This window comes from Brienomyrus brachyistius, unplaced genomic scaffold (genome assembly GCF_023856365.1).
Source record: "Brienomyrus brachyistius isolate T26 unplaced genomic scaffold, BBRACH_0.4 scaffold1104, whole genome shotgun sequence".
Taxonomy (NCBI): domain Eukaryota; kingdom Metazoa; phylum Chordata; class Actinopteri; order Osteoglossiformes; family Mormyridae; genus Brienomyrus; species Brienomyrus brachyistius.
In genome coordinates, this window is record NW_026043379.1 from 9998 (window position 1) to 31991 (window position 21994).

Genomic DNA, 21994 nt, shown 5'->3' on the forward strand with positions numbered 1-21994 from the left:
TTGCACCCAAGGGGCCACCTCAAAAAACAGGTATCAATCAAAACTTCCCCTTGCACAGTCCCCTTGTTTCCTTCTATCCATCTTCAGCCCACTTATCCTGGCCTGGGACTGGTATCCCATCCTGGATATGCTCCTCTTTGCACCCTCTGCTGCCTGAAATAGGACCCCCCCCCCCCCCACCGATACCATGACTTTACGGTGGGGATTAGTGGTTTGTAAAGATGGAATTTGGTGGACACCGGTGGTCAGAGATGCTGTCAAGCTGAAGAAGGAGTCCTATTGGGCCTTTCTGGCCTGTGGGACTCCGGAGGCAGCTGATGATTACCAGCGGGCCGAGCGGGACGCGGCTTCGGCGGTCGCTGTGGCAATAACTCGGCTATGGGAGGAGTTTGGCGAGGCCATGGAGAACGACTTCTGGACGGCTCCGAGGAGATTCTGGTCCGGCGGCTCAGGGCGGGAAAGCGGTGCAGCATCAACACTGTTTATGGTGGGGATGGGGGTGCTGCTGACTTCAGCTGGGAGAGGGAAGTCTGGGTTTCCCTGCTTAGACTGCTGCTCCCGCGACCCGACCTGGAAAAGCGGTAGATGATGGATAGATGGATCTGTAAACTGCATCCTTTAATGCTGATGATTCTGCTGCCTCCCCAGACGAGCCGCGGTTGACGCTGCTGTTTGACGCTGACGTGCTGGACTCTTTCGGGGAGCCTGGGCTGTGGAAGCCCCAGGACACCGTGGAGATCATCAGCAGCTACAGACTGGTGGCTCCGACCTCCTCTGGCCACACTGCCGCAACGTCCACATGTTGTGCGAGTGGGTGACTGACAACGTGTCCGGTACCTGCTGCTCGACTCGGTGCTGAGCTACACCCAGGATCGGCGGCTCTACACTGCTGAGAGTGAGCAGAGGAATGCTGGCATTGTATTGGCTTCTCTGCAGAAACACGCGGGGAACCTAACTGACTTGAACAAATGTCCCCAGTCAGTAGATGTTGAATGCATTCTAAGTAAATAAAGGCTTTAATCGTCAAGTTTAAAGAATAAAGATTGTCTTTTCATTTTTTCAAGAAGTAAATAAGTGACAGAATTCATTTGTAGGCTTTATCTACAAAAGCTTCTTAACCATTCTCTAATTTTCATCACATGCCTTCTTCAAATTTCCTGTTAGTTTATTTTGTGATATGGCATATCTTTCAATGATGAAATATGATTAAAATCATAAAATTAGCCTCGTCATCTTGCCATTTCTATATTCCCATTTGGGAAGGGGAGGCAGCGTGTCGTTCAGTGGGCTAATCCTGTGTGCCTATAATCACAAGGTCACCGGTTCAAACCCAGCCTCAGCATGTCTGTGGGTCCTTGAGCTAGGCCCTTAACCCCCAGCTCCCCGGGTGCCGCTACAGGTGGCTGCCCTTCGCAGACAACTTACTAGATCTTGTGGAAGAAATTTCTCGAAGTCCGATGCTTAAGTGTTTGACAGAATTTTATTATTCGATGAGCTCAAAGGGAACAGACTCCCAGCAATCATGCGTCTCGTGTTCTGCTCCCCGAGCAACAAATGCATACATCTTTTATGGCCTAAAATGCGGCAGTCATCTGACAAATCAAGGACAAGTCGGATATCTGGACGTTCCAGTTACGTCTGCCTTTCAAGGTCCAGGCAGCAAAAGGAAAGCTAGACCATTTGGAGGTACCAGTTCCTTCTACTTTTTCAAGGTCCACCTATCAGCTTAGAACAAGTCTATCTATTTGGGACTTTTCCTTTTGCTATATCATTCTAGGACTCGTTGTTCTCTTTTTCTACATTTGATATTATCCAATACCATGCATGCATTTTATAATACCTTCTGCAACAGCTTACTTCTCAGGTCATGCCTTTGCTTTGACCTGGACCTCTTGCTGAACAAGCAATATATGGCAAACATGTTAATTCCTCTATAGAAAATAGAAATTTCTTACTTAAGTAGATTTGCATTATTGTTTGATACGTTCAATTAATGACAAGTAAATTACATTGTTTCAACCACTATGTGTAAATCAACAACACATTATAAACTCAATTGTTAACTACTGATTAGGTAATTCATTTTGCATAATCATCTATATTCCATTATTGATTACGGATTAGCATAATCAAGAATTTTATATCACAATCTACAAAGAGCAAGTCGAGGGAGGCATGAAGACAATTTCTCCACGGGGATCAATAAATTATCAATAATTATTATTTCTTGGGGATTCCCATATTGCTCTTAATAAAGACTGTTTTACAATCCTAAATGACTTGAGTATTGACTTGAACAACTGTCCCCAGTCAGTAGATGTTGAAGGCATTCTATGTATATAAAGGCTTTAATCAACAAGTTTACACACTATGTAATAAGTTTTATGTTGAGGCTTAAGTGCTTGGTGCTGGACCCTTGAAGTTGTTTGTAGACAGCAAGCTGATGGTTTTTTCACTGCTTAAATTATTATTTTTTTTCACTAGTGCATAAATTAAAATACAGGTATGTCAATATACACTTTATTGTCAAAAGTACTGGGACACACATGAACTTTTGTCATGGCATGACATCCCATTCTTAATACAAAGGCTTTAACATGGAGTTGACCCACCCTTTGCAGCTATAACAGCTTCACCCCTTCTGGAAAGGCTGTCCACAAGGTGTAGGAGTGTGTTTGTGGGAATTTTTGACCGCTCTTCCAGGAGAGCATTTGTGAGGTCAGGCACTCATGTTGGACGAGAAGGCCAGGCTCACAGTCTCTGCTCTAATTCATCCCAAAGGTGTTCTATCCGGTTGAGGTCAGGGCTCTGTGCAGGCCAGTGAAGTTCCTCCACACCAGACTTGCTCATCCACGTGCTTATGGACCTTGCTTTGTGCATTGGTGTACAGTCATGTAGGAAAAGGAAGGGGCCATCCCCAAACTGTTCCCACAACGTTGGGAGCATGAAATTGTACAAAATGGCTTTGAATGCTGCAGCATTAGGAGTTCCTTTCACTGGCACTAAGGAGCCAAGCCCAACCCTAGAAAAGCAACCTCACACCATAATACATATTTCCATTTAAAGTAATGTTCTTTTTGATTCGTCGGCAGACAAAGATAAGATTTCGTCACACAACTGTACATGCGTTCTAAAACTTCGTAGCTTCCAAGGTCACAGTCACATGGCAATTGGTGTCCATACGAGCTTCGAAAAAGTACTTAATGGGGGCGGTCCAAGCTTCGATGTCTCGGAAGCATCCCATTTCCAGTGTTACAATGCAAATGTCCAATAAATGCTTTGCACTTTAGAATTCCAAAACGTTGCATGAGGTGTATTGGCTTTCGGCAAAGTATTCCAATATGTGCGCTTGCGCATTTATTATCTGCTATACATATTTCCATTTAAAGTAAGATTCATTTTGATTCGTCGGCAGACACAGTTCAGATTTCGTCACACAACTGTGGGCGTGGTTTACCGCAGCTGGGTTCAAATTTGCGCGCACGGGTTCAAAGCTTCCAGTATCGTCAGTCACATCATAACGGCCAATGTCTCGGAAACGTCCCATCGCTAGCGCTAAGCGCACACGCACTGCGCGGACCTTTGATGAGGTACTTTGGGCCACGAGTGCTTAAGTATACGGAGGGCTGAACATGTGTTGATTACAACTGGAGATGATCGGTTCGTTCGGGCTTGTATCCCGTTTGGGCAAAAAGCGAACAAGACCTATTATCTTCTGCTTTGATTGATGTACTGGTAGTAAAGCGTTAGACCATTTATTTTGTGATGTGGGATAGCTTTCACTGAAATATGCGATTAAACTACGTCTGTTCTATTCATGTTCATGATAACTGCGAATTAGGATAAGCAGTCACTTTGAAAATCACAAAAATGACGCTCGTGCCGTAATTTGGATCGCAACTGAAATGCATAACTTAAAGTTGGTCAGTAGTATGGTGCGTTATATCCTTATCTATAAACAGATTTCTGTCATGGAAATCACTTTCAGAATTCTGTTGAGGGAAATATTCAAAGCAGTGTTACAGATTATTGCTGGATTAAGTACTGAAATACTATTATAAAACTAAGAACCTAGAGTAAGAAGCTGAAGCATCCTGCTTGTTTTGGTGTATCTTTCAGTGGGTTAAGACCTTAGGTTGATAGTTGGAATGTCACTAGAATCAGAAAACTTTATTGATCCCGGAGGAAAGTGCTTATGCAGACTGCCACAACACAAAGACACAAGAACAATATAAAATAAAATAGTCTAGATAAAATCTAAATAGAAATCTGTAGAAAGAAAACAACCACAATATGAATAGACTATGCTACATACAGTAATGCTTAGTATAATATCTATCTATGTCACACAGCTGGATGGAAGATTATTGACATAAGTGGTAGTTTGGAATAAGTCATTGCGCTTTAGAAAATCAGTAGCAGTCTGGTGCCGTCATTGGACCCTGTCCTTCTGCCCATTCAGAAACCTGCATGTGACTACATGCACATTAGTGTCATTCTCTAATGTTTCCCATTTCATTTTCTGCAGGTACCGAAGAAATCAAAGGTGGTGCTGCTGTCTTGTGGGTCTTTCAACCCAGTGACAAATATGCACCTGCGCATGTTTGAACTGGCAAGAGATCACCTGGAGGACACGGGTACTGCTAGCCTTCATACACGGCACACTGGCCTGTCATAGGCTGCTGACAAAATGCATGTGCCGGCCCGGTTTCATGTAAAAAGTTGCCATTTTTAATGGGAACATTAAGTATGACATACCCAGCCTCTTTACTGGTTCATAGCGCTGTATTAACTTTTAGCTCATCGAAGTTTAAATGTGAAACTTACTTTGTTAAAAAGCATGAACCGCACTCAACATAGGACACCTGTGCTGTGCTTGGCTTCCACAGGACGGTATGAAGTGGTGAAGGGGATCCTGTCACCAGTGGGCGATGGCTACAAGAAGATAGGCCTGATCGAGGCCAGCCATCGGGTGGAAATGGCCAAGCTGGCGGTAGAGAGCTCCAGCTGGATTGAGGTGGACAGCTGGGAGAGCAGGCAGGCCGACTGGCAAGAGACAGTCAAAGTGCTACGGTGAGCTCGCCCTAAGGGTGAAAGAAGGACCCCAACTTTCAGCTATGAGTCTTTTCCTTTGACCGCTACACCCACTGTTGGCTGAACTAATCTTTAACATCTGCTCCCAGGCATCAACAACAGGAACTGCTCTCCCAGGAACCGGACACTGATGTGGTAGGCACTGCAAAACCTGGCAGGAAAAGAAAACGCATGGATGCCAGCAGTGCCACCAAGAGGAGGAAGCTCGAAGAGCCTGATATTGCACCTAAAAAAACAGGTAATAATTGGAGCTTCCCCTTACACAGTCCCTTTGCCTTCTTACTGCATTATGCCGCTCCCCTCGATGGTGTTGAAATTATCGGAACACTTGAATAGACATACAACATCCATCCATCCTTCTATCCATCTTCTACCCACTTATCCTGGCCTGGGACTGGTATCCCATCCTGGATATGCTCTTCTTTGCACCCTCTGCTGCCTGAAATTGGTCCCCCCACCCATACCATGACTTTAGGGTGGGGATTAATGGTTTGCAAAGATGGAATGTGGATTCTTGTTTGCTTTTCCTGCCCATAAATGTAGTAGCTGGGTGTGAATCTTCATTCTTTTGCTGTCACACTCAGTTCAGTAACCTGATTTCCCCCTGGGGATCTGTGAACTGCATCATTTAATACTGATGTTTCCGCTGCCTCCTCAGGTGAGCCGCGCGTGATGCTACTCTGCGGTGCTGATGTGCTGGAATCATTCGGTGTGCCGGGGCTGTGGAAGCCTCAGCACATCGAGGAGATTGCCAGCACATTTGGACTGGTGTGCATCACCCGCGGCGGATCGGATGCGGAAGCCTTCATACAGGGCTCCGACCTCCTCTTGCCACACCGCAGCAACATCCACGTGGTGCAGGAGTGGGTGGCCAACGATGTGTCGGCCACTCGCATCCGCCACGGGCTGCGGTGTGGCCACAGTGTCCGCTACCTTCTGCCCGACCCGGTGCTCGGCTACATTCAGGAGCGGCAGCTGTACAATGCGGAGAGTGAGCAGAGGAACGAAGGGGTTGTGCTGGCTCCTCTCCAGAAATGTGCAAGAACGCAGGAGTAAGCACAACCCCCCTCTGCCACTCTGCCCTCCTGTAGCCTCGTCAACTTGCCATTTCCATCTTCCCATTGGTTTGGAATCCCCTTAATGCATCACCAAGAGGAGGAAGCTTGAGGAGGCAGAGATTGCACCCAAGGGGCCACCTCAAAAAACAGGTATCAATCAAAACTTCCCCTTGCACAGTCCCCTTGTTTCCTTCTATCCATCTTCAGCCCACTTATCCTGGCCTGGGACTGGTATCCCATCCTGGATATGCTCCTCTTTGCACCCTCTGCTGCCTGAAATAGGACCCCCCCCCCCCCCACCGATACCATGACTTTACGGTGGGGATTAGTGGTTTGTAAAGATGGAATTTGGTGGACACCGGTGGTCAGAGATGCTGTCAAGCTGAAGAAGGAGTCCTATTGGGCCTTTCTGGCCTGTGGGACTCCGGAGGCAGCTGATGATTACCAGCGGGCCGAGCGGGACGCGGCTTCGGCGGTCGCTGTGGCAATAACTCGGCTATGGGAGGAGTTTGGCGAGGCCATGGAGAACGACTTCTGGACGGCTCCGAGGAGATTCTGGTCCGGCGGCTCAGGGCGGGAAAGCGGTGCAGCATCAACACTGTTTATGGTGGGGATGGGGGTGCTGCTGACTTCAGCTGGGAGAGGGAAGTCTGGGTTTCCCTGCTTAGACTGCTGCTCCCGCGACCCGACCTGGAAAAGCGGTAGATGATGGATAGATGGATCTGTAAACTGCATCCTTTAATGCTGATGATTCTGCTGCCTCCCCAGACGAGCCGCGGTTGACGCTGCTGTTTGACGCTGACGTGCTGGACTCTTTCGGGGAGCCTGGGCTGTGGAAGCCCCAGGACACCGTGGAGATCATCAGCAGCTACAGACTGGTGGCTCCGACCTCCTCTGGCCACACTGCCGCAACGTCCACATGTTGTGCGAGTGGGTGACTGACAACGTGTCCGGTACCTGCTGCTCGACTCGGTGCTGAGCTACACCCAGGATCGGCGGCTCTACACTGCTGAGAGTGAGCAGAGGAATGCTGGCATTGTATTGGCTTCTCTGCAGAAACACGCGGGGAACCTAACTGACTTGAACAAATGTCCCCAGTCAGTAGATGTTGAATGCATTCTAAGTAAATAAAGGCTTTAATCGTCAAGTTTAAAGAATAAAGATTGTCTTTTCATTTTTTCAAGAAGTAAATAAGTGACAGAATTCATTTGTAGGCTTTATCTACAAAAGCTTCTTAACCATTCTCTAATTTTCATCACATGCCTTCTTCAAATTTCCTGTTAGTTTATTTTGTGATATGGCATATCTTTCAATGATGAAATATGATTAAAATCATAAAATTAGCCTCGTCATCTTGCCATTTCTATATTCCCATTTGGGAAGGGGAGGCAGCGTGTCGTTCAGTGGGCTAATCCTGTGTGCCTATAATCACAAGGTCACCGGTTCAAACCCAGCCTCAGCATGTCTGTGGGTCCTTGAGCTAGGCCCTTAACCCCCAGCTCCCCGGGTGCCGCTACAGGTGGCTGCCCTTCGCAGACAACTTACTAGATCTTGTGGAAGAAATTTCTCGAAGTCCGATGCTTAAGTGTTTGACAGAATTTTATTATTCGATGAGCTCAAAGGGAACAGACTCCCAGCAATCATGCGTCTCGTGTTCTGCTCCCCGAGCAACAAATGCATACATCTTTTATGGCCTAAAATGCGGCAGTCATCTGACAAATCAAGGACAAGTCGGATATCTGGACGTTCCAGTTACGTCTGCCTTTCAAGGTCCAGGCAGCAAAAGGAAAGCTAGACCATTTGGAGGTACCAGTTCCTTCTACTTTTTCAAGGTCCACCTATCAGCTTAGAACAAGTCTATCTATTTGGGACTTTTCCTTTTGCTATATCATTCTAGGACTCGTTGTTCTCTTTTTCTACATTTGATATTATCCAATACCATGCATGCATTTTATAATACCTTCTGCAACAGCTTACTTCTCAGGTCATGCCTTTGCTTTGACCTGGACCTCTTGCTGAACAAGCAATATATGGCAAACATGTTAATTCCTCTATAGAAAATAGAAATTTCTTACTTAAGTAGATTTGCATTATTGTTTGATACGTTCAATTAATGACAAGTAAATTACATTGTTTCAACCACTATGTGTAAATCAACAACACATTATAAACTCAATTGTTAACTACTGATTAGGTAATTCATTTTGCATAATCATCTATATTCCATTATTGATTACGGATTAGCATAATCAAGAATTTTATATCACAATCTACAAAGAGCAAGTCGAGGGAGGCATGAAGACAATTTCTCCACGGGGATCAATAAATTATCAATAATTATTATTTCTTGGGGATTCCCATATTGCTCTTAATAAAGACTGTTTTACAATCCTAAATGACTTGAGTATTGACTTGAACAACTGTCCCCAGTCAGTAGATGTTGAAGGCATTCTATGTATATAAAGGCTTTAATCAACAAGTTTACACACTATGTAATAAGTTTTATGTTGAGGCTTAAGTGCTTGGTGCTGGACCCTTGAAGTTGTTTGTAGACAGCAAGCTGATGGTTTTTTCACTGCTTAAATTATTATTTTTTTTCACTAGTGCATAAATTAAAATACAGGTATGTCAATATACACTTTATTGTCAAAAGTACTGGGACACACATGAACTTTTGTCATGGCATGACATCCCATTCTTAATACAAAGGCTTTAACATGGAGTTGACCCACCCTTTGCAGCTATAACAGCTTCACCCCTTCTGGAAAGGCTGTCCACAAGGTGTAGGAGTGTGTTTGTGGGAATTTTTGACCGCTCTTCCAGGAGAGCATTTGTGAGGTCAGGCACTCATGTTGGACGAGAAGGCCAGGCTCACAGTCTCTGCTCTAATTCATCCCAAAGGTGTTCTATCCGGTTGAGGTCAGGGCTCTGTGCAGGCCAGTGAAGTTCCTCCACACCAGACTTGCTCATCCACGTGCTTATGGACCTTGCTTTGTGCATTGGTGTACAGTCATGTAGGAAAAGGAAGGGGCCATCCCCAAACTGTTCCCACAACGTTGGGAGCATGAAATTGTACAAAATGGCTTTGAATGCTGCAGCATTAGGAGTTCCTTTCACTGGCACTAAGGAGCCAAGCCCAACCCTAGAAAAGCAACCTCACACCATAATACATATTTCCATTTAAAGTAATGTTCTTTTTGATTCGTCGGCAGACAAAGATAAGATTTCGTCACACAACTGTACATGCGTTCTAAAACTTCGTAGCTTCCAAGGTCACAGTCACATGGCAATTGGTGTCCATACGAGCTTCGAAAAAGTACTTAATGGGGGCGGTCCAAGCTTCGATGTCTCGGAAGCATCCCATTTCCAGTGTTACAATGCAAATGTCCAATAAATGCTTTGCACTTTAGAATTCCAAAACGTTGCATGAGGTGTATTGGCTTTCGGCAAAGTATTCCAATATGTGCGCTTGCGCATTTATTATCTGCTATACATATTTCCATTTAAAGTAAGATTCATTTTGATTCGTCGGCAGACACAGTTCAGATTTCGTCACACAACTGTGGGCGTGGTTTACCGCAGCTGGGTTCAAATTTGCGCGCACGGGTTCAAAGCTTCCAGTATCGTCAGTCACATCATAACGGCCAATGTCTCGGAAACGTCCCATCGCTAGCGCTAAGCGCACACGCACTGCGCGGACCTTTGATGAGGTACTTTGGGCCACGAGTGCTTAAGTATACGGAGGGCTGAACATGTGTTGATTACAACTGGAGATGATCGGTTCGTTCGGGCTTGTATCCCGTTTGGGCAAAAAGCGAACAAGACCTATTATCTTCTGCTTTGATTGATGTACTGGTAGTAAAGCGTTAGACCATTTATTTTGTGATGTGGGATAGCTTTCACTGAAATATGCGATTAAACTACGTCTGTTCTATTCATGTTCATGATAACTGCGAATTAGGATAAGCAGTCACTTTGAAAATCACAAAAATGACGCTCGTGCCGTAATTTGGATCGCAACTGAAATGCATAACTTAAAGTTGGTCAGTAGTATGGTGCGTTATATCCTTATCTATAAACAGATTTCTGTCATGGAAATCACTTTCAGAATTCTGTTGAGGGAAATATTCAAAGCAGTGTTACAGATTATTGCTGGATTAAGTACTGAAATACTATTATAAAACTAAGAACCTAGAGTAAGAAGCTGAAGCATCCTGCTTGTTTTGGTGTATCTTTCAGTGGGTTAAGACCTTAGGTTGATAGTTGGAATGTCACTAGAATCAGAAAACTTTATTGATCCCGGAGGAAAGTGCTTATGCAGACTGCCACAACACAAAGACACAAGAACAATATAAAATAAAATAGTCTAGATAAAATCTAAATAGAAATCTGTAGAAAGAAAACAACCACAATATGAATAGACTATGCTACATACAGTAATGCTTAGTATAATATCTATCTATGTCACACAGCTGGATGGAAGATTATTGACATAAGTGGTAGTTTGGAATAAGTCATTGCGCTTTAGAAAATCAGTAGCAGTCTGGTGCCGTCATTGGACCCTGTCCTTCTGCCCATTCAGAAACCTGCATGTGACTACATGCACATTAGTGTCATTCTCTAATGTTTCCCATTTCATTTTCTGCAGGTACCGAAGAAATCAAAGGTGGTGCTGCTGTCTTGTGGGTCTTTCAACCCAGTGACAAATATGCACCTGCGCATGTTTGAACTGGCAAGAGATCACCTGGAGGACACGGGTACTGCTAGCCTTCATACACGGCACACTGGCCTGTCATAGGCTGCTGACAAAATGCATGTGCCGGCCCGGTTTCATGTAAAAAGTTGCCATTTTTAATGGGAACATTAAGTATGACATACCCAGCCTCTTTACTGGTTCATAGCGCTGTATTAACTTTTAGCTCATCGAAGTTTAAATGTGAAACTTACTTTGTTAAAAAGCATGAACCGCACTCAACATAGGACACCTGTGCTGTGCTTGGCTTCCACAGGACGGTATGAAGTGGTGAAGGGGATCCTGTCACCAGTGGGCGATGGCTACAAGAAGATAGGCCTGATCGAGGCCAGCCATCGGGTGGAAATGGCCAAGCTGGCGGTAGAGAGCTCCAGCTGGATTGAGGTGGACAGCTGGGAGAGCAGGCAGGCCGACTGGCAAGAGACAGTCAAAGTGCTACGGTGAGCTCGCCCTAAGGGTGAAAGAAGGACCCCAACTTTCAGCTATGAGTCTTTTCCTTTGACCGCTACACCCACTGTTGGCTGAACTAATCTTTAACATCTGCTCCCAGGCATCAACAACAGGAACTGCTCTCCCAGGAACCGGACACTGATGTGGTAGGCACTGCAAAACCTGGCAGGAAAAGAAAACGCATGGATGCCAGCAGTGCCACCAAGAGGAGGAAGCTCGAAGAGCCTGATATTGCACCTAAAAAAACAGGTAATAATTGGAGCTTCCCCTTACACAGTCCCTTTGCCTTCTTACTGCATTATGCCGCTCCCCTCGATGGTGTTGAAATTATCGGAACACTTGAATAGACATACAACATCCATCCATCCTTCTATCCATCTTCTACCCACTTATCCTGGCCTGGGACTGGTATCCCATCCTGGATATGCTCTTCTTTGCACCCTCTGCTGCCTGAAATTGGTCCCCCCACCCATACCATGACTTTAGGGTGGGGATTAATGGTTTGCAAAGATGGAATGTGGATTCTTGTTTGCTTTTCCTGCCCATAAATGTAGTAGCTGGGTGTGAATCTTCATTCTTTTGCTGTCACACTCAGTTCAGTAACCTGATTTCCCCCTGGGGATCTGTGAACTGCATCATTTAATACTGATGTTTCCGCTGCCTCCTCAGGTGAGCCGCGCGTGATGCTACTCTGCGGTGCTGATGTGCTGGAATCATTCGGTGTGCCGGGGCTGTGGAAGCCTCAGCACATCGAGGAGATTGCCAGCACATTTGGACTGGTGTGCATCACCCGCGGCGGATCGGATGCGGAAGCCTTCATACAGGGCTCCGACCTCCTCTTGCCACACCGCAGCAACATCCACGTGGTGCAGGAGTGGGTGGCCAACGATGTGTCGGCCACTCGCATCCGCCACGGGCTGCGGTGTGGCCACAGTGTCCGCTACCTTCTGCCCGACCCGGTGCTCGGCTACATTCAGGAGCGGCAGCTGTACAATGCGGAGAGTGAGCAGAGGAACGAAGGGGTTGTGCTGGCTCCTCTCCAGAAATGTGCAAGAACGCAGGAGTAAGCACAACCCCCCTCTGCCACTCTGCCCTCCTGTAGCCTCGTCAACTTGCCATTTCCATCTTCCCATTGGTTTGGAATCCCCTTAATGCATCACCAAGAGGAGGAAGCTTGAGGAGGCAGAGATTGCACCCAAGGGGCCACCTCAAAAAACAGGTATCAATCAAAACTTCCCCTTGCACAGTCCCCTTGTTTCCTTCTATCCATCTTCAGCCCACTTATCCTGGCCTGGGACTGGTATCCCATCCTGGATATGCTCCTCTTTGCACCCTCTGCTGCCTGAAATAGGACCCCCCCCCCCCCCACCGATACCATGACTTTACGGTGGGGATTAGTGGTTTGTAAAGATGGAATTTGGTGGACACCGGTGGTCAGAGATGCTGTCAAGCTGAAGAAGGAGTCCTATTGGGCCTTTCTGGCCTGTGGGACTCCGGAGGCAGCTGATGATTACCAGCGGGCCGAGCGGGACGCGGCTTCGGCGGTCGCTGTGGCAATAACTCGGCTATGGGAGGAGTTTGGCGAGGCCATGGAGAACGACTTCTGGACGGCTCCGAGGAGATTCTGGTCCGGCGGCTCAGGGCGGGAAAGCGGTGCAGCATCAACACTGTTTATGGTGGGGATGGGGGTGCTGCTGACTTCAGCTGGGAGAGGGAAGTCTGGGTTTCCCTGCTTAGACTGCTGCTCCCGCGACCCGACCTGGAAAAGCGGTAGATGATGGATAGATGGATCTGTAAACTGCATCCTTTAATGCTGATGATTCTGCTGCCTCCCCAGACGAGCCGCGGTTGACGCTGCTGTTTGACGCTGACGTGCTGGACTCTTTCGGGGAGCCTGGGCTGTGGAAGCCCCAGGACACCGTGGAGATCATCAGCAGCTACAGACTGGTGGCTCCGACCTCCTCTGGCCACACTGCCGCAACGTCCACATGTTGTGCGAGTGGGTGACTGACAACGTGTCCGGTACCTGCTGCTCGACTCGGTGCTGAGCTACACCCAGGATCGGCGGCTCTACACTGCTGAGAGTGAGCAGAGGAATGCTGGCATTGTATTGGCTTCTCTGCAGAAACACGCGGGGAACCTAACTGACTTGAACAAATGTCCCCAGTCAGTAGATGTTGAATGCATTCTAAGTAAATAAAGGCTTTAATCGTCAAGTTTAAAGAATAAAGATTGTCTTTTCATTTTTTCAAGAAGTAAATAAGTGACAGAATTCATTTGTAGGCTTTATCTACAAAAGCTTCTTAACCATTCTCTAATTTTCATCACATGCCTTCTTCAAATTTCCTGTTAGTTTATTTTGTGATATGGCATATCTTTCAATGATGAAATATGATTAAAATCATAAAATTAGCCTCGTCATCTTGCCATTTCTATATTCCCATTTGGGAAGGGGAGGCAGCGTGTCGTTCAGTGGGCTAATCCTGTGTGCCTATAATCACAAGGTCACCGGTTCAAACCCAGCCTCAGCATGTCTGTGGGTCCTTGAGCTAGGCCCTTAACCCCCAGCTCCCCGGGTGCCGCTACAGGTGGCTGCCCTTCGCAGACAACTTACTAGATCTTGTGGAAGAAATTTCTCGAAGTCCGATGCTTAAGTGTTTGACAGAATTTTATTATTCGATGAGCTCAAAGGGAACAGACTCCCAGCAATCATGCGTCTCGTGTTCTGCTCCCCGAGCAACAAATGCATACATCTTTTATGGCCTAAAATGCGGCAGTCATCTGACAAATCAAGGACAAGTCGGATATCTGGACGTTCCAGTTACGTCTGCCTTTCAAGGTCCAGGCAGCAAAAGGAAAGCTAGACCATTTGGAGGTACCAGTTCCTTCTACTTTTTCAAGGTCCACCTATCAGCTTAGAACAAGTCTATCTATTTGGGACTTTTCCTTTTGCTATATCATTCTAGGACTCGTTGTTCTCTTTTTCTACATTTGATATTATCCAATACCATGCATGCATTTTATAATACCTTCTGCAACAGCTTACTTCTCAGGTCATGCCTTTGCTTTGACCTGGACCTCTTGCTGAACAAGCAATATATGGCAAACATGTTAATTCCTCTATAGAAAATAGAAATTTCTTACTTAAGTAGATTTGCATTATTGTTTGATACGTTCAATTAATGACAAGTAAATTACATTGTTTCAACCACTATGTGTAAATCAACAACACATTATAAACTCAATTGTTAACTACTGATTAGGTAATTCATTTTGCATAATCATCTATATTCCATTATTGATTACGGATTAGCATAATCAAGAATTTTATATCACAATCTACAAAGAGCAAGTCGAGGGAGGCATGAAGACAATTTCTCCACGGGGATCAATAAATTATCAATAATTATTATTTCTTGGGGATTCCCATATTGCTCTTAATAAAGACTGTTTTACAATCCTAAATGACTTGAGTATTGACTTGAACAACTGTCCCCAGTCAGTAGATGTTGAAGGCATTCTATGTATATAAAGGCTTTAATCAACAAGTTTACACACTATGTAATAAGTTTTATGTTGAGGCTTAAGTGCTTGGTGCTGGACCCTTGAAGTTGTTTGTAGACAGCAAGCTGATGGTTTTTTCACTGCTTAAATTATTATTTTTTTTCACTAGTGCATAAATTAAAATACAGGTATGTCAATATACACTTTATTGTCAAAAGTACTGGGACACACATGAACTTTTGTCATGGCATGACATCCCATTCTTAATACAAAGGCTTTAACATGGAGTTGACCCATCCTTTGCAGCTATAACAGCTTCACCCCTTCTGGAAAGGCTGTCCACAAGGTGTAGGAGTGTGTTTGTGGGAATTTTTGACCGCTCTTCCAGGAGAGCATTTGTGAGGTCAGGCACTCATGTTGGACGAGAAGGCCAGGCTCACAGTCTCTGCTCTAATTCATCCCAAAGGTGTTCTATCCGGTTGAGGTCAGGGCTCTGTGCAGGCCAGTGAAGTTCCTCCACACCAGACTTGCTCATCCACGTGCTTATGGACCTTGCTTTGTGCATTGGTGTACAGTCATGTAGGAAAAGGAAGGGGCCATCCCCAAACTGTTCCCACAACGTTGGGAGCATGAAATTGTACAAAATGGCTTTGAATGCTGCAGCATTAGGAGTTCCTTTCACTGGCACTAAGGAGCCAAGCCCAACCCTAGAAAAGCAACCTCACACCATAATACATATTTCCATTTAAAGTAATGTTCTTTTTGATTCGTCGGCAGACAAAGATAAGATTTCGTCACACAACTGTACATGCGTTCTAAAACTTCGTAGCTTCCAAGGTCACAGTCACATGGCAATTGGTGTCCATACGAGCTTCGAAAAAGTACTTAATGGGGGCGGTCCAAGCTTCGATGTCTCGGAAGCATCCCATTTCCAGTGTTACAATGCAAATGTCCAATAAATGCTTTGCACTTTAGAATTCCAAAACGTTGCATGAGGTGTATTGGCTTTCGGCAAAGTATTCCAATATGTGCGCTTGCGCATTTATTATCTGCTATACATATTTCCATTTAAAGTAAGATTCATTTTGATTCGTCGGCAGACACAGTTCAGATTTCGTCACACAACTGTGGGCGTGGTTTACCGCAGCTGGGTTCAAATTTGCGCGCACGGGTTCAAAGCTTCCAGTATCGTCAGTCACATCATAACGGCCAATGTCTCGGAAACGTCCCATCGCTAGCGCTAAGCGCACACGCACTGCGCGGACCTTTGATGAGGTACTTTGGGCCACGAGTGCTTAAGTATACGGAGGGCTGAACATGTGTTGATTACAACTGGAGATGATCGGTTCGTTCGGGCTTGTATCCCGTTTGGGCAAAAAGCGAACAAGACCTATTATCTTCTGCTTTGATTGATGTACTGGTAGTAAAGCGTTAGACCATTTATTTTGTGATGTGGGATAGCTTTCACTGAAATATGCGATTAAACTACGTCTGTTCTATTCATGTTCATGATAACTGCGAATTAGGATAAGCAGTCACTTTGAAAATCACAAAAATGACGCTCGTGCCGTAATTTGGATCGCAACTGAAATGCATAACTTAAAGTTGGTCAGTAGTATGGTGCGTTATATCCTTATCTATAAACAGATTTCTGTCATGGAAATCACTTTCAGAATTCTGTTGAGGGAAATATTCAAAGCAGTGTTACAGATTATTGCTGGATTAAGTACTGAAATACTATTATAAAACTAAGAACCTAGAGTAAGAAGCTGAAGCATCCTGCTTGTTTTGGTGTATCTTTCAGTGGGTTAAGACCTTAGGTTGATAGTTGGAATGTCACTAGAATCAGAAAACTTTATTGATCCCGGAGGAAAGTGCTTATGCAGACTGCCACAACACAAAGACACAAGAACAATATAAAATAAAATAGTCTAGATAAAATCTAAATAGAAATCTGTAGAAAGAAAACAACCACAATATGAATAGACTATGCTACATACAGTAATGCTTAGTATAATATCTATCTATGTCACACAGCTGGATGGAAGATTATTGACATAAGTGGTAGTTTGGAATAAGTCATTGCGCTTTAGAAAATCAGTAGCAGTCTGGTGCCGTCATTGGACCCTGTCCTTCTGCCCATTCAGAAACCTGCATGTGACTACATGCACATTAGTGTCATTCTCTAATGTTTCCCATTTCATTTTCTGCAGGTACCGAAGAAATCAAAGGTGGTGCTGCTGTCTTGTGGGTCTTTCAACCCAGTGACAAATATGCACCTGCGCATGTTTGAACTGGCAAGAGATCACCTGGAGGACACGGGTACTGCTAGCCTTCATACACGGCACACTGGCCTGTCATAAGCTGCTGACAAAATGCATGTGCCGGCCCGGTTTCATGTAAAAAGTTGCCATTTTTAATGGGAACATTAAGTATGACATACCCAGCCTCTTTACTGGTTCATAGCGCTGTATTAACTTTTAGCTCATCGAAGTTTAAATGTGAAACTTACTTTGTTAAAAAGCATGAACCGCACTCAACATAGGACACCTGTGCTGTGCTTGGCTTCCACAGGACGGTATGAAGTGGTGAAGGGGATCCTGTCACCAGTGGGCGATGGCTACAAGAAGATAGGCCTGATCGAGGCCAGCCATCGGGTGGAAATGGCCAAGCTGGCGGTAGAGAGCTCCAGCTGGATTGAGGTGGACAGCTGGGAGAGCAGGCAGGCCGACTGGCAAGAGACAGTCAAAGTGCTACGGTGAGCTCGCCCTAAGGGTGAAAGAAGGACCCCAACTTTCAGCTATGAGTCTTTTCCTTTGACCGCTACACCCACTGTTGGCTGAACTAATCTTTAACATCTGCTCCCAGGCATCAACAACAGGAACTGCTCTCCCAGGAACCGGACACTGATGTGGTAGGCACTGCAAAACCTGGCAGGAAAAGAAAACGCATGGATGCCAGCAGTGCCACCAAGAGGAGGAAGCTCGAAGAGCCTGATATTGCACCTAAAAAAACAGGTAATAATTGGAGCTTCCCCTTACACAGTCCCTTTGCCTTCTTACTGCATTATGCCGCTCCCCTCGATGGTGTTGAAATTATCGGAACACTTGAATAGACATACAACATCCATCCATCCTTCTATCCATCTTCTACCCACTTATCCTGGCCTGGGACTGGTATCCCATCCTGGATATGCTCTTCTTTGCACCCTCTGCTGCCTGAAATTGGTCCCCCCCACCCATACCATGACTTTAGGGTGGGGATTAATGGTTTGCAAAGATGGAATGTGGATTCTTGTTTGCTTTTCCTGCCCATAAATGTAGTAGCTGGGTGTGAATCTTCATTCTTTTGCTGTCACACTCAGTTCAGTAACCTGATTTCCCCCTGGGGATCTGTGAACTGCATCATTTAATACTGATGTTTCCGCTGCCTCCTCAGGTGAGCCGCGCGTGATGCTACTCTGCGGTGCTGATGTGCTGGAATCATTCGGTGTGCCGGGGCTGTGGAAGCCTCAGCACATCGAGGAGATTGCCAGCACATTTGGACTGGTGTGCATCACCCGCGGCGGATCGGATGCGGAAGCCTTCATACAGGGCTCCGACCTCCTCTTGCCACACCGCAGCAACATCCACGTGGTGCAGGAGTGGGTGGCCAACGATGTGTCGGCCACTCGCATCCGCCACGGGCTGCGGTGTGGCCACAGTGTCCGCTACCTTCTGCCCGACCCGGTGCTCGGCTACATTCAGGAGCGGCAGCTGTACAATGCGGAGAGTGAGCAGAGGAACGAAGGGGTTGTGCTGGCTCCTCTCCAGAAATGTGCAAGAACGCAGGAGTAAGCACAACCCCCCTCTGCCACTCTGCCCTCCTGTAGCCTCGTCAACTTGCCATTTCCATCTTCCCATTGGTTTGGAATCCCCTTAATGCATCACCAAGAGGAGGAAGCTTGAGGAGGCAGAGATTGCACCCAAGGGGCCACCTCAAAAAACAGGTATCAATCAAAACTTCCCCTTGCACAGTCCCCTTGTTTCCTTCTATCCATCTTCAGCCCACTTATCCTGGCCTGGGACTGGTATCCCATCCTGGATATGCTCCTCTTTGCACCCTCTGCTGCCTGAAATAGGACCCCCCCCCCCCCCCACCGATACCATGACTTTACGGTGGGGATTAGTGGTTTGTAAAGATGGAATTTGGTGGACACCGGTGGTCAGAGATGCTGTCAAGCTGAAGAAGGAGTCCTATTGGGCCTTTCTGGCCTGTGGGACTCCGGAGGCAGCTGATGATTACCAGCGGGCCGAGCGGGACGCGGCTTCGGCGGTCGCTGTGGCAATAACTCGGCTATGGGAGGAGTTTGGCGAGGCCATGGAGAACGACTTCTGGACGGCTCCGAGGAGATTCTGGTCCGGCGGCTCAGGGCGGGAAAGCGGTGCAGCATCAACACTGTTTATGGTGGGGATGGGGGTGCTGCTGACTTCAGCTGGGAGAGGGAAGTCTGGGTTTCCCTGCTTAGACTGCTGCTCCCGCGACCCGACCTGGAAAAGCGGTAGATGATGGATAGATGGATCTGTAAACTGCATCCTTTAATGCTGATGATTCTGCTGCCTCCCCAGACGAGCCGCGGTTGACGCTGCTGTTTGACGCTGACGTGCTGGACTCTTTCGGGGAGCCTGGGCTGTGGAAGCCCCAGGACACCGTGGAGATCATCAGCAGCTACAGACTGGTGGCTCCGACCTCCTCTGGCCACACTGCCGCAACGTCCACATGTTGTGCGAGTGGGTGACTGACAACGTGTCCGGTACCTGCTGCTCGACTCGGTGCTGAGCTACACCCAGGATCGGCGGCTCTACACTGCTGAGAGTGAGCAGAGGAATGCTGGCATTGTATTGGCTTCTCTGCAGAAACACGCGGGGAACCTAACTGACTTGAACAAATGTCCCCAGTCAGTAGATGTTGAATGCATTCTAAGTAAATAAAGGCTTTAATCGTCAAGTTTAAAGAATAAAGATTGTCTTTTCATTTTTTCAAGAAGTAAATAAGTGACAGAATTCATTTGTAGGCTTTATCTACAAAAGCTTCTTAACCATTCTCTAATTTTCATCACATGCCTTCTTCAAATTTCCTGTTAGTTTATTTTGTGATATGGCATATCTTTCAATGATGAAATATGATTAAAATCATAAAATTAGCCTCGTCATCTTGCCATTTCTATATTCCCATTTGGGAAGGGGAGGCAGCGTGTCGTTCAGTGGGCTAATCCTGTGTGCCTATAATCACAAGGTCACCGGTTCAAACCCAGCCTCAGCATGTCTGTGGGTCCTTGAGCTAGGCCCTTAACCCCCAGCTCCCCGGGTGCCGCTACAGGTGGCTGCCCTTCGCAGACAACTTACTAGATCTTGTGGAAGAAATTTCTCGAAGTTCGATGCTTAAGTGTTTGACAGAATTTTATTATTCGATGAGCTCAAAGGGAACAGACTCCCAGCAATCATGCGTCTCGTGTTCTGCTCCCCGAGCAACAAATGCATACATCTTTTATGGCCTAAAATGCGGCAGTCATCTGACAAATCAAGGACAAGTCGGATATCTGGACGTTCCAGTTACGTCTGCCTTTCAAGGTCCAGGCAGCAAAAGGAAAGCTAGACCATTTGGAGGTACCAGTTCCTTCTACTTTTTCAAGGTCCACCTATCAGCTTAGAACAAGTCTATCTATTTGGGACTTTTCCTTTTGCTATATCATTCTAGGACTCGTTGTTCTCTTTTTCTACATTTGATATTATCCAATACCATGCATGCATTTTATAATACCTTCTGCAACAGCTTACTTCTCAGGTCATGCCTTTGCTTTGACCTGGACCTCTTGCTGAACAAGCAATATATGGCAAACATGTTAATTCCTCTATAGAAAATAGAAATTTCTTACTTAAGTAGATTTGCATTATTGTTTGATACGTTCAATTAATGACAAGTAAATTACATTGTTTCAACCACTATGTGTAAATCAACAACACATTATAAACTCAATTGTTAACTACTGATTAGGTAATTCATTTTGCATAATCATCTATATTCCATTATTGATTACGGATTAGCATAATCAAGAATTTTATATCACAATCTACAAAGAGCAAGTCGAGGGAGGCATGAAGACAATTTCTCCACGGGGATCAATAAATTATCAATAATTATTATTTCTTGGGGATTCCCATATTGCTCTTAATAAAGACTGTTTTACAATCCTAAATGACTTGAGTATTGACTTGAACAACTGTCCCCAGTCAGTAGATGTTGAAGGCATTCTATGTATATAAAGGCTTTAATCAACAAGTTTACACACTATGTAATAAGTTTTATGTTGAGGCTTAAGTGCTTGGTGCTGGACCCTTGAAGTTGTTTGTAGACAGCAAGCTGATGGTTTTTTCACTGCTTAAATTATTATTTTTTTTCACTAGTGCATAAATTAAAATACAGGTATGTCAATATACACTTTATTGTCAAAAGTACTGGGACACACATGAACTTTTGTCATGGCATGACATCCCATTCTTAATACAAAGGCTTTAACATGGAGTTGACCCACCCTTTGCAGCTATAACAGCTTCACCCCTTCTGGAAAGGCTGTCCACAAGGTGTAGGAGTGTGTTTGTGGGAATTTTTGACCGCTCTTCCAGGAGAGCATTTGTGAGGTCAGGCACTCATGTTGGACGAGAAGGCCAGGCTCACAGTCTCTGCTCTAATTCATCCCAAAGGTGTTCTATCCGGTTGAGGTCAGGGCTCTGTGCAGGCCAGTGAAGTTCCTCCACACCAGACTTGCTCATCCACGTGCTTATGGACCTTGCTTTGTGCATTGGTGTACAGTCATGTAGGAAAAGGAAGGGGCCATCCCCAAACTGTTCCCACAACGTTGGGAGCATGAAATTGTACAAAATGGCTTTGAATGCTGCAGCATTAGGAGTTCCTTTCACTGGCACTAAGGAGCCAAGCCCAACCCTAGAAAAGCAACCTCACACCATAATACATATTTCCATTTAAAGTAATGTTCTTTTTGATTCGTCGGCAGACAAAGATAAGATTTCGTCACACAACTGTACATGCGTTCTAAAACTTCGTAGCTTCCAAGGTCACAGTCACATGGCAATTGGTG

General features: G+C 45.7%; 3 protein-coding genes across 3 annotated transcripts; all 3 read left to right on the top strand.

The window, feature by feature from the left end:
• The first annotated feature begins 3527 nt into the window (after positions 1–3527).
• LOC125730269 (nicotinamide/nicotinic acid mononucleotide adenylyltransferase 1-like) lies at positions 3528–6456 on the top strand. The gene is made up of 5 exons (XM_049005766.1): positions 3528–3590; positions 4529–4637; positions 4890–5073; positions 5184–5332; positions 5735–6456. Exons 1-5 carry the CDS (start codon positions 3528–3530, stop codon positions 6148–6150), a joined length of 921 nt encoding a protein of 306 aa, XP_048861723.1. The 3' UTR covers positions 6151–6456.
• Positions 6457–9799: 3343 nt separating this feature from the next.
• On the top strand, positions 9800–12728 carry LOC125730270 (nicotinamide/nicotinic acid mononucleotide adenylyltransferase 1-like). Its single transcript, XM_049005767.1, has 5 exons — positions 9800–9862; positions 10801–10909; positions 11162–11345; positions 11456–11604; positions 12007–12728. Exons 1-5 carry the CDS (start codon positions 9800–9802, stop codon positions 12420–12422), a joined length of 921 nt encoding a protein of 306 aa, XP_048861724.1. The 3' UTR covers positions 12423–12728.
• A 3343-nt stretch (positions 12729–16071) lies between these two features.
• On the top strand, positions 16072–19113 carry LOC125730272 (nicotinamide/nicotinic acid mononucleotide adenylyltransferase 1-like). Its single transcript, XM_049005768.1, has 5 exons — positions 16072–16134; positions 17073–17181; positions 17434–17617; positions 17728–17876; positions 18280–19113. Exons 1-5 carry the CDS (start codon positions 16072–16074, stop codon positions 18693–18695), a joined length of 921 nt encoding a protein of 306 aa, XP_048861725.1. The 3' UTR covers positions 18696–19113.
• The last annotated feature ends 2881 nt before the right edge of the window (positions 19114–21994 follow it).